Source organism: Canis lupus, chromosome 21 (assembly GCF_048164855.1).
Source record: "Canis lupus baileyi chromosome 21, mCanLup2.hap1, whole genome shotgun sequence".
NCBI lineage: Eukaryota > Metazoa > Chordata > Mammalia > Carnivora > Canidae > Canis > Canis lupus.
The window spans coordinates 22,985,127-23,001,305 of record NC_132858.1 but is presented as its reverse complement, the minus strand read 5'-3'; the positions used below and the strand labels follow the sequence as shown (position 1 = coordinate 23,001,305).

At 54.8% G+C, this 16,179-nt stretch overlaps 1 protein-coding gene across 2 annotated transcripts in view; it reads left to right on the top strand.

Moving 5' to 3' along the window:
- Positions 1-16,179, top strand: part of ELF5 (E74 like ETS transcription factor 5) — a 32,803-nt gene that overhangs the window by 12,910 nt on the left and 3,714 nt on the right. For both annotated transcript variants that reach the window (XM_072791099.1, XM_072791101.1), the window contains 2 exons: positions 4,626-4,859; positions 8,332-8,382. In XM_072791099.1, the coding sequence (XP_072647200.1) occupies positions 4,626-4,859; positions 8,332-8,382 (285 nt within the window). The remainder of the gene's footprint in view (positions 1-4,625; positions 4,860-8,331; positions 8,383-16,179) is intronic.

The window sequence follows — 16,179 nt, the reverse complement described above, 5'->3', positions numbered from 1 at the left end:
TCTGTTCACTCTGGTGGGGGGGGATTTAGCCCCTGCCCCTCCACCTCAGTGTCAGAAGCATGGGTCTTGTGTGTGTCCTGAACATCAAGCATTTTATAAAATCACAGACTCGCCAGGGTCCCCACATTTTGAACAGCATGGACCACCTAACTCATGCAGGCACATCAAGGACAAAGTAGCTTGGTTTATAATATAACTTCCTCAGTTTTCAAAAAGAAAATAACCCAAATCTCTGGAAAGGAATACCACGCGTGCACACACACATACACGCACAACATATCAGAAGTATTTGAGAAAATGTAAAGTAGTTGTATGGTAACCCCAATATTAATACATATAAATGGATGGTATTTAATGAGCACTTGCTACATGCCTGCCTGTGTTCTGAGCACCTTCCATGGACACTCCCTGCTGACCGTAGGGGCATCTGAGTGTGCCAGCCCAGCTCTACAAGCTTAAGTCCTCCCTCTGACTTGAAACACGTCCCATTATAGCATCACTTGTGGGAAATCCCCCCAGAATAGCCGATCAATTCTTCTTCCCACTGTAGCTGGCCCTTCAACAAATGTCCTGACCTACTTTCAACTTCAAAGGAGCTGGCTGAGACTGTTGCTTAATAGTGGCCTGTTAACATTTAGATGCAGCCTACGGGGCAGGGCATGGAGTTTGTCCCCCAACCCAGATACATAGGCAGAAGGGCCTTAATGCTCAGCTTCTCCCAAGAGTTTTGATTATTTCACAAATGCTAGATGCACTGGGAAAAATGTTTTGTATTTCCAGGCAATACAATCAACATGTTAAAGATAACATGTTCTGTGGGTGCATTACCCTTTCTTTTATTTGCCCTGAGTTCACCTCTTCCAAGTAGCAAGGCCTCCGTCATGTCATTCATAGAGGTTACAAATGTCATCATTGGTTTCTCATCCTTTTTCTGATTTTTAAAATTTTCTAACCTAAATCCTAACCTAATATCTAATATATAGTATATATAATTATATTAATTTAATATATTAATTACTAATTATATTATTATGTTTTATTATATTATATTAATATAATGTAAATTATATTAATATGACTATTAATTAATTTAATATATATTAAATATATATATAAATTTAGGTTAGAAAATATATATATCTGTGAGTCTGTGTGTATATGCCTCCACCCAAATCTTTTTCAGTCAATATTGGAGAGGTGTGTCCAACATGGTCCTCCTCAACCAAGAACAGTAAGGCACGACGTGACACAAAATTCCCACATTTAAAGATGGAAGAGTTGATGTGGATCTAACTCCCTTAGTGACCAGCCATGTGGCCTTAGTAGAGTCATGTAATCTCCCAGAACCTCCTTTTCCTCACCTATAAAGTGAGGATAATAAGCCTTGGTCATTTGGCCAGTCGGTTATACTCACTGGGCACCCACAGTGGGCTAGGCCAGGCCCACCACTCGGGGTGAGCAAAGCCGAGCTGGCCAGCCATGTGGAGTTCAAGGTTTGGGGAGGAGGGTGAGGCGTGAGTCTTTCTGAGAAGGACACCTGAGGGGGCTGTGCAGGGCAGTCTCCCTGAGATGGAGGAGTGAGCTGTGGTCTTAAGGATGAGTGGGAATGAGTTAGGAGAAGGTAGATGGAGACTTCGTTCTGGGCCAGGAGCAATCCTGAGGGAGCAACAGGGGAGGCAAGAGGAGGGGCCAGATGAAGCCGGCCTTCCTCACCTCTGTCAGCCTCACCTCTGCACCCTTCTAGTGAGGACAGGACCATAGAAACACACCCGCAACCAGAAAGCACCCCATGATGCTGGCCCTCTTTGGCCTCCATGTCACGAGAACAGCCATACTCCTCTCAGCTCCCAGGGCTGTGGGAAGGCCTTTCCTGGTGAGGAGAGCCCGCCATGCTTGGCTCTGGCTCTGGCTTCCCTCCAGAGGGAGCCGCACACAAAGCCTGCTCTGTGGGTGAGCTTCAAAGGAAAGAGCTGAGGGGAAGGGAGCCTGCCAGCAACACCTCCTCATGTCAGTGCCCACCCCCACCCGGGCGTTTCTCCGAATCCTCTAGGCCCTTTGGCTTCCAGAAACAACACGGCCCTCTTCACGTGCCAAAGAAAATAACAAGGGGGTGGAAGTGGAGAGAGGAGGGAATGGAGACTTGGCGAAACCTTTCCATGAAAAGAAATAAACTACGTCGTCCGACTGCGGCGCACCGATAGCCATCTCTGTTGGGGGCTCGGCTCAGGACCAAGGACGGAAGAATTTCAAGGCTCATAAACATCCCTCATCAGAACACCAGGAATGTCAAAGGCCCCAGAAATCAATAGAGGAGAGCCCAGACCGGACGGGAGACTGGCCGTCCCACTTTCCCAGGAGACCCTACTGGCCACAACGGGGTCCCCCACGGGCTAGTGGGCCAGCGCCCAGCAAGTGAAAGGAGAGGCAGGCCCCTTGTTCTCGCGCACCAGGTAGAGGCGACGACATTGACCTCAACCATCCTGGCCGAGTATCGACCCTCTACCCACATGCATATAAAATTCTGACTACAAATTTAAAACAAATTCAAACAAATCCATTGTTTACGTTGATCACCCCTCAATCCTCTCCACGGTGGGGCAAGGTTCCTGGAAGGGCTCTGGGTTGTCGGGGGAGCCTCCGTTCCCGCCTCTGTGAAATCCTGCCTGTCTGGGAGGATTTGAGGAACCCGAGAAGCAAGTGCCTGCCTGAGGAGCTCCCCAGGGAGCCGTACCCCTGACGGGGCGGAGGACGTGTCTCCTGCCTAGGACCCGAAGCCCCACAGATTCACGGGGGACAGCGGCACCAGGTGCGACGCTCACGGGGAATCAGAACAGCCTCGGTGACGTGTGCTGCGGAGTCTAACTCGCGTGTGGCCCCTTCTGTCGTCCACGCGGCCCGAGCCACGCTCTACTCTGCCGTCCTCCTCAGGCCTTTTCACTCCGTCCCGCTCTCCGCCTGCCTCTGCCTCTCTCCCTGTTTCTGCTCTTCTCTGTGCTGACGCTCTGGGGATCAGTAGGACGGAACGAGAAGAGCGATGGCCCTCAAGCTCCGACTAGGGCTTAGATGCCAGCTCAGCCGCACGCTGGCCGTGGGACTTGGGGCAAGTCCCCTGTGCCCCTTAGGTTCATAATCCGTTACCTTCTAGGGGACAAGGACCAAACCTCTTACCAGGGATCCTTAGCACACGCTTTGTTGCTTCACACCTAACAGGTGTTCAATGAGAACCTTAATAATAGCGTCAGAATCTTCCAGGTTCTAAGTACTTTTGTAGGTAGTAGCTCGCTCAACCCACAGAACGACTCTGTGACAGAGGTGCTATCGTTATCTCCATTTTGCCAATGAGGAAACTGAGGCTCACTTATTGAATGAATGAATGAATGAGTGAATGAGTGAACACCATGGCAGCCATGAGGCTTGTGTCAAAGAGCCTGACCCAGTACCTCACCAACCCCTTCATCTGCCACTCTTTCTGCTTCTCCTGGCCCTGGGGACAGAGCTGTTGAGCACCCCGTCTCTGTTCCAAGCCGGGCTTGGCCACTTCCCAGCCTCCCAGACAAGGTGGTGCCCACACCTCCGTCCGGGTTTGTGTGGGGCTCCTCTGAAGGCGTGAAGGGGCTCGGGCCTCAGCATGGAAATCCCTCAAAGCATCATCACAACCACAACAGCAACAGCACAACCAACCCCCCTTCCCACTGCTCTCTTCCTCAGAGGAGGCCGCTGTGGCGATCCAAGCTCTGCTGGCCTCTGGGCAACGTCTCACCAGTTTGAGGCCCTCGGCACAGGATGACGAGAGGCAGTGCACCGACCAGTAGCTGGTGTTGGCAACTGTCCGTGAGAGCAGAGGGAGTCAAGTCAGCCTCAGACTGTGCCTGGCACACAATAGGCATTTTTTTTAAAGATTTTATTTATTTATTCATGAGAGACACACAGAGAGAGGCAGAGACACAGGCAGAGGGAGAAGCAGGCTCCATGCGGGGAGCCCGATGCGGGACTCGATCCCAGGACCCCAGGATCACAACCTGGGCCAAAGGCAGACGCTCAACCCTTAAGCTCTGCCAGGGGCCCCATAACAGGCATTTAGTAACTATTGAATTGGTTGATAGTACTCAGGGCACTCCGCAGCCTATACCCATTAACTCCAAACTGCATGACAGCCCTGTAAAAATACCTATTTTACAGATGAGGAAACTGAGGCTTAACTGTCTGTGGACCCTGCCCAGGTCAAAAGCAGGCAAACTCGGGTTTGAGCCCAGGCTTGGCCGGCTCCAAAGGCTGTGTTCTTGATACCCTGTTGTCTGAAACCGAACCCCTGCAGGGCCCCATCCTTCCCTTTCTCCTCTAATCTCCCGCTCCAAGCACCAAACCTAGGCCCCGGGCATCCCCGAGCCATGGCGGGGTTCCTCGCCATTCCTCCTGTCGCCTGCCCCGAGGCCCACCCAGAAGATCCAGTCTCCTGTGGTTTTTATGGTGGAATAGATAACCTGGGACCCCAGAGAACACACCCCAAACCAGAGGCACTTATGACTCACAGGCGAGGGATGTGGATGCTGATAGAACCGGGGCCTCCCTCTGGGGTGCCTCTGGAGGCCTTCCGGGGGCCCTCACTTCTCTCTCTTCGGACGCAGCCTGTGACTCCTACTGGACGTCCGTCCACCCCGAGTACTGGACCAAGCGCCACGTCTGGGAATGGCTCCAGTTCTGCTGCGACCAGTACAAGCTGGATGCCAACTGCATCTCTTTCTGCCACTTCAACGTCAGCGGCCTGCAGCTGTGCAGCATGACGCAGGAGGAGTTCGTCGAGGCGGCCGGCATCTGCGGGGAGTACCTCTACTTCATCCTCCAGAACATCCGCTCGCAAGGTCAGTGTGGGGGGGAGGGGCGGGCCTCCGCGGGGGGGCCCCAGGGTTGGGACCCGATGAACCTGCCGTGTGACTCACGCAGCAACAAACCAACCAACCCACCTCAGGCACTGGGACTCTCTATTAACCGAGATCCCCTTCTCCCAAATCTCTACAATCCCTGGAAGTTCTCCTTTGCTAGAATTAGAGCTTGGAGGCCAAAGGGAGCGAGTTGCAAGGAAGCCAGCTGAGTACTTTTTTACACCGGGAGAGAAAACCTAAAAAGATCTTCAGGAACCAGGCAGATGCAGCAAAGGAATGTGTGATGGTAATTAAGACCTGCCAGCAGGAGGCATGGAAAAAAAGGGGTTTCTGCTTGACTTTCCATTAAGCAGAAGGAGAAGAAAATTAACTAGACCCTTTGCCTTCCTGTTTCCAGAAGAGTCTGATTAAGGAGCATTAGCGCTTTCCTGACGGCCCAGGAGCAAGCGGCCGGAAGGTGGCGCCAGTGGCATTATGTAACGTCTCAACCTGCCCGAGCCCCAGTGCTGAGGAACAGGTGTTCTCAGAGCAGGAAGGGTTTTTTGGTTTTCTGGGTTTTTTTTTGGTTTTTGTTTTTTGGGGTTTTTTGGGGGTTTTTTTGTTTGTTTGTTTTTTGGTTTTTGAGACCATATAATTCAATTTTGAGACCAGATAAAGGTCACACGGCACACAGGGCTGATTGGTGGAGAGTCCGCACAAAGCAAGGGCTTTGAGTTCAGCCAGCCCTGTGCTCCAGCCTGGACTCCAACACTCCGGAGCCTCAGGTGCTCTGGCAAAGGGCTTGCCCTCTCCCAACCTCCACCGCCTCGTCCGTACATTGGGATAATAGCGCGCACCTTGGCAGGTGACAGGATTCCAGGAAACATGACCTGGAGCAGCACACAAAGATCCAAATGCCGTAAATGGCAGCTGTTTTTGTCATTATGAATATAAATAACCCAGGGGGGAGACGGTTTTTAAAAATAAAGGAAACACGTCTCAGTTCAATGTGAAGAAAGACTTTTCCAAAAGTTAGCACCATTTTGGGGGTGGGGGGGTGGGAAGACTGGTTCAGAAGGTACTAAAGGTAGGAAGCTCCCCATCCCTGGAGATAATCAAGCAGTCGACTAGCCCCCTGACGGATGGGGATGCCGTGGCAGGGATTCCTGCTTGGGGCAGAGGACAGTCCAGCCCTAAGATATGTTGTTCTTCCCCCTCATAGTCCTGAGGGTGGGAAAGCCATGGAGGCTGGTCCTGGGGCCCTTCTCAGCTTCTGCCCTGGGGACCACGACCCACCAGGGACGAGGGAGGGACAAACAGGCCTGCCGTCCGTTGTTGGACAGTCTTGGCCTCGTGACAGCCAGGGACAGCACCGTGCCGGGAGCAGCGGCCCTCCCTGCTGCTCCTGCAGGGGACAGTCCGAGGGCAGCAGGGCGGCTCAGGGAGGAGCTCCGGCTCCTTTCAGACCCTCTGAGGGAGCCGCTTCGCCTCTGGACCCCGGGGCCCCGGAGAGGGAGGTCGTCCGTCCTGGAAGAGGATGCGGCCTGGTGTGGCCAGGCTTCTCCAAACATCGCATCCGTCAAGTTGTGCTGGGGTCCCTCGCGTGGGCGCCTCCCCTCCCGGGTACCTGGCACCTCCCCGAGGCCCTGTTCCTGGCCCTATTCCGTTCCCTCAGGGTCTGTGCAAAACATGCCAAACACGCTTGGGTTTTTTTCTTTTTTTGTTTTGTTTTTTTTTTTTAGAATTGATTTATTTATGAGAGAGAGAGAGAGAGAGAGAGGCAGAGACACAGGCAGAGGGAGAAGCAGGCTCCATGCAGGGAGCCCGACATGGGATTCGATCCTGGGTCTCCAGGATCAGGCCCTGGGCCGAAGGTGGCACTAAACCGCTGGGCCACCGGGACTGCCCCCAAACATGCTTGCTATCCTGAGGGACCCCTGGGGTCACAAAGCCAACTCCAGGGGTCCGGTTTCCGGCTCCTTACCGTTTTAAGCAGTAAAACCGCCCACGCTGCAGTTCCCCCTGAAGTGGTCGTCAAGCAGGGATGTTCACTGCGTGTCGTGTATCGAAACACACGTACTATGACCAGAGTTTACCGTGTCCCAACGTGCCCAGGACACGCTGTTTGCACCTGTTACCGCAGACTCATTATTCTTAGCGCTAGGTTTTGTTCTCCAAAGCGGCTGCATTTGTACAGGGAACTATCTGGAGCTCCGGCCACTGCCTAGTGCAGGCCTTCTAGGACCGCCTAGGATTGATCAGGACTCTGGCAGGACAGGACACAGGACAGTAAGTCTGGGCAGCAGGGACAGCTACAGGGCAGTGTAGGGCCCAGTGAGCCGTCTGGCCCAGAAGGTATTTCAGAGGGATCCAAGGGGCCCAGGAACGCAGGGACACTGGTCGCTGGAAGGGGAAGGGGAGGGCAGGGGGAGGGCAGGGGCCATGGGTGGCTTCCACGGTCGGGGTGGAGTGGGTCCCTCGCGGGCCAGTCTTTTCCGTTCTCGGGTGGCCTTCTGGGCAGAGCGCGCCGAGCAGACCAGGACCGATCAGTGGGCGTGAGCTGTTACAGATGTGCCCTGTTCCAGGCTCCTCAGTCACTGGAAATTAGTCCCCACACCGGACACCGAGCCTGCAAACAGGTGTCCCTTGGCCTGTGCTGCTACGTGGGAACTTGATCGGAAACTCTCAGTTCACCCCCAGCCCACCCCATTCTTCAGAGGAGTAAACCGAGGCCCCGACACAGTCTCCCAAACCCTTATTACAGCCTCTCAGCGGGCCCTGCTTTCCTCTTGGCCTCCTACGTGCATCTCCCCCTTTGATCAGCGGGTCATAGGCATTCCGGTCCCCAAAGGATGAGAGGCCCCATCGCAGATCGCAGACCCTGCGAGCCCAAGGGGAACTCTCTCGGTGGTACTTTTGTCACCTGTCGCCAGTAAGGAACAGGAGCCCAGAGACTGAGCAACTGGCAAGGTCACACTGGGGTCAGTGACGCAGCCCAGCTCAGGGCCCAGGCCCACTTGGAAAGTCTTGAGGCTGCTGGGATGCCTGGCCCTGGGGCCCTCTCCGGGAGGCCTTTAAAAACCAGGAGATGGTCATCTCTCAAAGGTGGCTTCAGGTGGCCCAGTAAGTCAGGTGGCCTCCAAGGTTCTTTTTTTTTTTTTATAAAGATTGTATTTATTTATTCATGAGAGACACGGAGAGAGAGAGAGAGGCAGAGACACAGGCAGAGGGAGAAGCAGGCTCCATGCAGGGAGCCAGATGTGGGACTCGATCCCAGGACCCCGGGATCACGACCTGAGCTGAAGACAGACACTCAAACCACTGAGCCACCCAGGTGCCCCATGCAAACTTCTTTCTGAATTAAACTTCCCCGCAGAGGGGACGGTTGCCCCCCTTCTCCCCGCACCCCCTCCTCCGGCCAGGGAAACCAGGACAGCGTGGTGCGGTTTGTGGACTCATTTTTCCTTCCCAGGTTACTCCTTCTTCACCGACACCGAGGAGACCAAGGCTGCCATCAAAGACTGTAAGTAACCAGGTGCGAGCGGCCCAAGGTGCGCCAAGGCTGCCGGTGGGCGCACGGGCTTGATGGTTCTGTTTTGACCACGACTGACAAGTTGATGACCGAGAGCGGTCACGGACCAGGAGCAGGCAGCAGGGAGAAATGGGTGGGCAGAGAGCGTGGGGCTTGGGTCTGTGGCTTCCTCGTCCTCCGCCCAGACTCAGTTTCCCCATCTGTAAAATGGAGCCACCCTCGCCGGTTGCGGCGCATTGGAGAAACTGCGCACCTGAAGCTGGCGACGTGGATGCGCCAAACGCTGCCACGCGTGAGCAACAGTAGTGGTGATTACTAACCCCCGGGCCCTGCCGCTGAGAAGTGTCTCCGAAGATCCGAGCTCACCAACCTTTTTAATTATAAGGTGATGGAGGAGCTCTGGCGACCCTGCTGATTTTGAGAGTTAACGCCGTCTCACTTTGGCAGATAGAGAAGGTTTAGGAAATGGAACTTTAGAGTTTTCCTTTTTTTTTTTTTTTTTAAAGATGATGACGATTGTTGCTTTTCTTTTCTTTTTTTTTTTTAATTTTTTATTCATTTATGATAGTCACAGAGAGAGAGAGAGAGGCAGAGACACAGGCAGAGGGAGAAGCAGGCTCCATGCACCGGGAGCCTGATGTGGGATTTGATCCCGGATCTCCAGGATCGCGCCCTGGGCCAAAGGCAGGCGCCAAACCGCTGCGCCACCCAGGGATCCCCGATTGTTGCTTTTCATTACTGAGTGCCACACGATGGCCTGGCCTGGGGACCAGCAGGAGACACAGGTCCTAGGCAGGCCCCGCCCTCCATGGGCTTCACCCCTTCATCCACAGAGGGAGGACAGGGCATGTGGGGCTCCCGAGGCCTCTGAGGGGCAGACACAGATGGCTGGTTTCTTTTTTTTAATTTAATTTTATTTTTTTAGATGGATGGTTTCTTAGGACTTATTTTTTCGGTCCTGAAAGTCCCAGCAATCAACTGAGGGTTCAGGTTATTTGGTTAACGAAGGTTTATTCGCCCAGGGTTTCAGCACAGGAAGCGCTGCATCCATAAAGCACACAGGGCAGGCTCGCAGAGGCCCGTGTGCCCCCTAGACCCCAGCGGCGGCCCCAGGAGCGGCTCTGCCTCCCATGAGGGTCCCCGCACACTGCGGCCGCGGGGTAGGGCCTCTCCTGCCCGTGAGCAGTGCTCCCACCGAGCTTCCTGGCTCTGCCTTCATCCCCTCCCCTCCATCCATAGCAGTCTGCGGGGTACGAACCCTGCTGTGTCCACCCAGCCCAGTCCAGGCAAAGCCCCCCGAAGAAACGAGCCCACTGAGGCCCGGCGGGAGGACAGGGGTTGCATTACTGTCTAAAGGCTTGAACCCAGGGCAGGCGTTTGCCGTCCTCCTAAGCAGCAGTGAGTCTGACCTGCCCAAACTGTTCTCAGTGGGTGTCTCCACCTATGAATGGGTCCTTCTGCCCGCCTGCCTCCCTCACGGCTAGGAAGAGATAGCGTGACCCAGAGGTTCTGTAGACGAAGTGGTTACCTGAGTATAGAACCAGGCCCTATGAGACTCCTTGCTATAATAATAATAATAGTAATAATAATAATAATAATAATGGCCTCTAGCGTTTCCTGAGCACCTACCACGAGCCAGGCCCTGTGCTAGAATCCTTACTAACCTTCATTCAGGTAATCTTCCCCAAAACCCTATAAGACCTCGTACCCCATAAGAACTAAAGCTTAGAGGTTAAAGGGGACAAGGTTAGGAAGGTGACAGATAACTCAGGTGTGTCTTAACTCTTTCCTCCTCTCATCCATTCCTTTTTCTTCCGTTTTCATTGATTCATTCACTCACTCATTCATTCATTCCACAAACATTCTTCGAACACCTACCATGCGCCAGGCCCAGGCACCTGCTCCGCGCCATGGCCGCAGTGATGAGCACCACTCTGGTGTTTCCCTCATAAAGCAAGGGAGGGAGAGAGAGATTAAGCAAATAATCCCCGTAATAAATGTGTAATGGCTAAGGATGATGATACCACGAAGGAAAAGGACAGGGTGCTGTGTGTGGGGGAAGGACAACAGGTTGCCTTTCAATTAGGGTTGAGGGGAGACTTCCTGGAGGAAGAGCTATTTAAACTAAGCCTAAAGGATGAGCAGAAGTTAGCCAGGAAGAGGGAAGAAAAGGGTACAGGGAATGAGTGACAAGTGCAAAGGCCCTGAGGTGGGAACAGTTTGGGAGCCCGGGAGAAAGAAGCAAAAAACTAACACTGGGAGGCTCAGTGCAGTAACCAGCAGCCGCATGGGGCCGTTAAGGTCAATTAAAAACTAGATGAAGTTAAAATTCAGCTGCTGAGTCACACTAGCCACCTTCCAAGTGCTCGATAGCAGCAGGTAGCTAGTGGCCACCACGTAGGATGGCTCAGATTTCCATCATCATAGTAAGTTCTTTTGGACGGCGACTTGGTAGGTCATGGGCAAGGTCAGCCGAGGGAGGGGTGGGGGCGGAGATCAAGAGCAGGACAGGAGCAGGTCACAGCGTTTGGGTGTGGACTTCATCCTGAGCAGGCTGGGAGGAAACAGTAAGGCCCCGTCAGCATTTTAAGAAGATCCCCTGGATGGCCGTGCGAGTCTGGGTCCCGAGGGAGCCCAGCTGGGGGCTGCTGTCCAGGTGGTGGTGGCCCCGACCAGGTGGTGGGAAGGATGGAGAGATGTTTCTGGAGGCAGAGGTGGTGGTAAGACAGGGGTTCTCAGCTGGCATCTCTAGAGACTAACCCTGCGCCACGGCCGCCGCCCCAGGCTTTACCAGGGCAGCCCCGGCCCTGCCTTCTCCAATGAGGAGGCACAATTTCTAGACTGAACTCGAGGTCAAGGGGTCCGGTGAGTACACCGGAAAGCAGCTCCACGGCTCTGCCAAATTGCGCCTCCACTGCCACAGCCAGGAACCCGTGGCCTTCCTGCCAGGCCCGTGCGCCCCCTACCCCCCGGCTCTCCCCCAGCTCTCCTGAAACAGAAACCCTAGCATGTAGTTTAATAAGCTTGAGGACAACGGACTGACTATACAATCAGTGAGCCCGTTCTAGAAATCCAGGGCATCTGATCACGATGCCTATGGCCCAGGTGACACGGCACAATCTCAGACACCCCCCAACACGGGAGTGAGATGTGCCAGCCAGAGGCCAAAGCCTGGCCAGCGAGACATCCTGGGGTGGCAGGCAACGCTGCCATCAGCCTGCAGTGCAGATTAACATCTGTCCTGCCCGCCCGTGCAACACTGCCCAGCGCGGTGCCAGGCGGAGCGCTTTCCGTACTTTAACCCATTTAAGCCCCATCGTAACTCCATTCGGTAGTACCGTTGCCCCCATTTGCATCTGAGGAAACCAGAAGAGCAATAACGTGCAAGGAAGCACACGGGTGGGATCCCAACTCGTTTTCCCGATGTCCGTGCTCGTAGGCATTGGCCATGCACCACACACCTGCGTGCATGAGACCATGCACACGCACACACACGCGGGTGCACGGACCCCGGACCCTCCTTTTCGTTCTGCTGCCCCCTCAGCTGGGCCCCAAGGCCCACGGCTCGGCCGGGTCTGGGTCCAGCTCCGCAGTGAGCCAGACAACAAGATGACGGGCGCGTAGGACCCGCCGAAGGGGCACGGGCCCAGCCAGCTCCGAACCTGTCGGGCACCCCGCGACACACGCCGGCCACGCTGCGGCCACCCCTTCCCACCCACCCCCCCCAGAAATGCCAGACCACGCAGCCTGCAGGCCCAGGTCACCTCCCGCCCTGCACCCTCCTCCCGCGGGGAGCGAGGCCCGTGGCAGCACCGGCTCGGGGGGCGACGAGAGGCCTTGGGACCCTCCGGCCGCGGCCGACGACTGGCACACCTCAGCAGCATCTGGTCCCGAGGGAACCCCACAGCCACACGCGGCGGGGAGCCTCGGGCACAGCCCGGCCGCGGGGCCACATCCCAGGGGAAGACAGTTCTGAGTCCAGGGGGGCTGTCCCCTGGCCCCCCGAGGCACCGCGGCCACCCCGCGGCCACCCCCCCACCGAGCAAAGGCCACCCCCACCCAGGACCACAAGCAGCACCAAAGCCACGGTGGGGACCTGGGGGCAGAGGCCACAGGAATCACAGGGATGCCTCGGGCAGGACCCTGAGCCAAGACCCCTGATCTGCAGTGCCCGGGGGGTCGCGGGGGCTCCAAGGGTCGCCTCCTCCCTCCGCCTTCTTGCAAGCTTGCCAGCTGCTCACAGGTTCGTGATCCACCTGGTGTGTCTCCCCCTCACTTGCTTTCTCCCTTCTTGGAAGATCGGCTTCGAGCAACGTCAGGTCCCCTCTGCGGCCCGCGTGGTCCTCTGGGGTCCGCACCTACCGCCCGGCGCGGGGCCCACCTTTCGGCAGCAGCGCGGTGCCAGGCTAGCTCGGCTGGGGCGGGGGGTGGGGGGACCCCGCAGGCCGAAGACGGTGTTGATCTCATCGTTCTTTCCAGATGACAGGCACTGTCACTGCTAGAGCCGAGGCCCTGAGGTCGGCCTGCCGGGAGCTGGGCTCCACGCTGGCCGGGCCCGGGACCCGAACCGAGCCCCCCAGACTCCCCGGGGCTCACTGCTTGCCCGCCGGTGGCCCCGCATCAGGGAGTCCCCTCTGCTGGCTCTAATTGAATAGGGCACTGCTGCTCCCCACCCCGCTTCGCCACTGTTTCCCCGCCCCAGCCGCTTCAATATTCTCAGCGTTGATCACGCACCGAGATCGCCCACATTTGCTTGTTCATTAGATGTTCTTTTTTTTTTTTTTTTAAGATTCTATTTATTTATTCATGATAGACATAGAGTGAGAGAGAGAAGCAGAGACACAGGCAGAGGGAGAAGCAGGCTTCATGCAGGGAGCCCGATAGGGACTTGATCCTGGGTCCCCAGGATCACACCCTGGGCCAAAGGCAGATGCTCAACCACCGAGCCCCCCAGGTGGCCCTCGTTAGATGCTCTTATCCACTTGGATGTGAGTCCCCAGGAGGAGAGACATGGCCCAGGGCCTCCGGGGCGTCGGACAGCGGGCACGCGTGGCTCAGGGCTCATGAATGAATGAGCGAGTGGCCTGCAGTGAGCTCCCCGACCTCGCAGTGCTTCCATGTACTTCTGTGTAAAACGGAGATGGGAATAGACGTTCACCACAACACGGCGTGAGACTGAGGGCCTGGCAATACCCAACACTCGACACACTCAGCCAATAATTATTCACGTGGTGTTTTTTGAACACCCACTATGAAAGACAAGATGAAGCAGTAGTTCTGAACAGTAGCTTCGGAACGGGCCCGCTCCGGGTTCAAGCCTCGCCTCCACCACTCTGGGTGAAGCTCTTCTTAAACTCTCTGGGCTCCGACTTCTCTCTCTACAAAATGGAAATAGCACTAGGACCACACCGGGTGGTTGCAGGGATTGAATCAGACAGTGATTCAGGGCCTGCGAAGCACATTAGCAGCACTTGGCAGTTAGTAAGTGCTCCATAGCAGAGCAGAAAAGAGACCAGATCAGTCCTTACCGTGGATGGACTGGTGCCAAGGTGCTCGGGAGCACACGGGTGCTGTGCAACAGGGAGGGTATCTAACCCAGAGGGTAAGTTCAGAGAAGACTTTCCGAAGAGGGCTGGAGAGTGTGGGTCAGCTGCGTGGAAGTGGGGAGCAGGGAGCTATGCAAAGGCCCCGCGGCAGGACAAAGCCAAGCAGCACTGGGACTCTCTGACCCAAGAAAAAGGAAGACATTGGGGAACAGCAACAGAAAAGGCTAGACTAATGTCCACAATAGCCAAACTGTAGAAGGAGCCTCGGTGTCCATCGAAAGGTGAATGGATAAAGAAGATGTGGTCTATGTATACAATGGAATATTCCTCAGCCATTAGAAACGACAAATACCCACCATTTGCTTCGACGTGGAGGGAACTGGAGGGTATTATGCTGAGTGAAATAAGTCAATCGGAGAAGGACAAACATCATATGGTCTAATACGGGGAATATAAGAAATAGTGAAAGGGAATAAAAGGAAAGGAGAAAAAATGAGTGGGAAATATCAGGGAGGGAGACAGAACATGAGAGACTCCTAACTCGGGGAAACGAACTAGGGGTGGTGGAAAGGGAGATGGGCGGGGGGTGGGGGTGACTGGGTGACTGGCACTGAGGGGGGCACTTGATGGGATGAGCACTGGGTGTTATTCTGTATGTTGGCAAATTGAACACCAATAAAAAATAAATTTATAAAAAAAAACTAAAACAAAAAACAAAAACAAAAAAAAAGAAAAAAAGAAAAGGCTAGACTGCTGAGTGGAGGTCAGTCTGTGCAAGGCCTGACAAACTTGGTGGCCTTCATCCTGGAGACAACAGGGAACCGCTGCAGGCTGGTAAACCAGGGCGTGCCAGGGGCCAGGGGCACCGAGACGGATTGCCCTGGGCAGCAGTGCGGTACGCGGGACGCCATTCCCTGCCTTGACAGCGCACTTGTTCTTCCCTCCGGGGGTTAAGGCGTAGTGTACCTCCTGGACTGTACAGTAAGCATGGTCAGTGTCCAACAGCATCTGGTACAGTGGCTGCTCAATACTACTTCCTGAGCACCTGCTGTATGCCAGACCCTGGGCTAGGTGTTGGGGGGATACATCTGGAAACATAAATCCCTGACTTCTGATGGGAACAGAGAGGGAACTAAGTAAATAAATACACAATACGCTATGTTCAATGGTGATGAATATTGTGGCAAAAAAAAAAAATAAGAGAAGTGTATCTAGAATGCTGGGCAGGAGTGAGCGAGTATGATTCTACTGAGAAGGTGGCTTTGAGCAAAGACTGAGAGGAGGGCCTGAACCCGTGGATGGCCAAGGAAAGAACACTCGCGGCAGAGGGAGGGCAAGTGCAAAGGCCCCAGGGTGGAAGGTGCAGGGGAGTTTCAGAAAGAGCGGGGAGGCCTGTAGGCTGGAGCACAGGCAGCCAGGGGAGCAGCAGGAGTGTGTGAGATCTGGCATCGCCTTTTTTCTTTCTTTCTTTCTTTTTTTTTAAATCATATACTCCTTTGAAACAATGCACGGGTCTCAGACTGTTACTTATAGCACGAGTCCTAACGGGGCTCGTATTGAGTTAGTGCCTTGCTTTCTGCTACTCGCTAAGCTCTGGTCTCATGGCTTTTCCTTGTGCCCCTTCTAGGCCGTTCTCCACACACTCGTCAGAGGAGTGTTCTTAAAATGTGGATCTTGTCAAACTGCAAAGTCTTCACTTTACTCTTTGTTTTTTTGTTTGTTTGTTTTTTGCTTTTGTTTTTGTTTTCACTTTACTCTTTGAATAAAACCCCAAGTCCGTACGATGGGCCTGCCAGGACGGGCCCGTGGGCTGTGCCAGCAGCCGGCTTCCCCTCCCCTGGGCACACCGCGAGCCTGCCTCACTGGCTCTCTCTCTCTCTGCTGGGCGTCACGCGTGCTGCTTCCCTCGGGGAGACTCTCACCTCCTCACATCCGCGTAGATGCCTCCTGCACACAGGCCTCCCCACCCACCGCCGGCCGCCCCATCTCAAGTGGGCACTCCGCCCCACCCTTCATTCTCTATCTTGCTTCCTTCATAACACCCACGAGGGCTGACTTGTTTGTGTGACACGTATTGCACCTCGCCCAGGAGTCCTGAAACTCCACGTGCACAGGGAGCGGGGAGGTCTTGTTCTCTCTTATTCCCGGCATGGATCCCAGCACCTGGCACCCAGCAGGTCCCTGGTGCTTGGATACAAATGCCCTCTGAAGGCAAACACCTCCCCCCCGCTAATTTACCCCC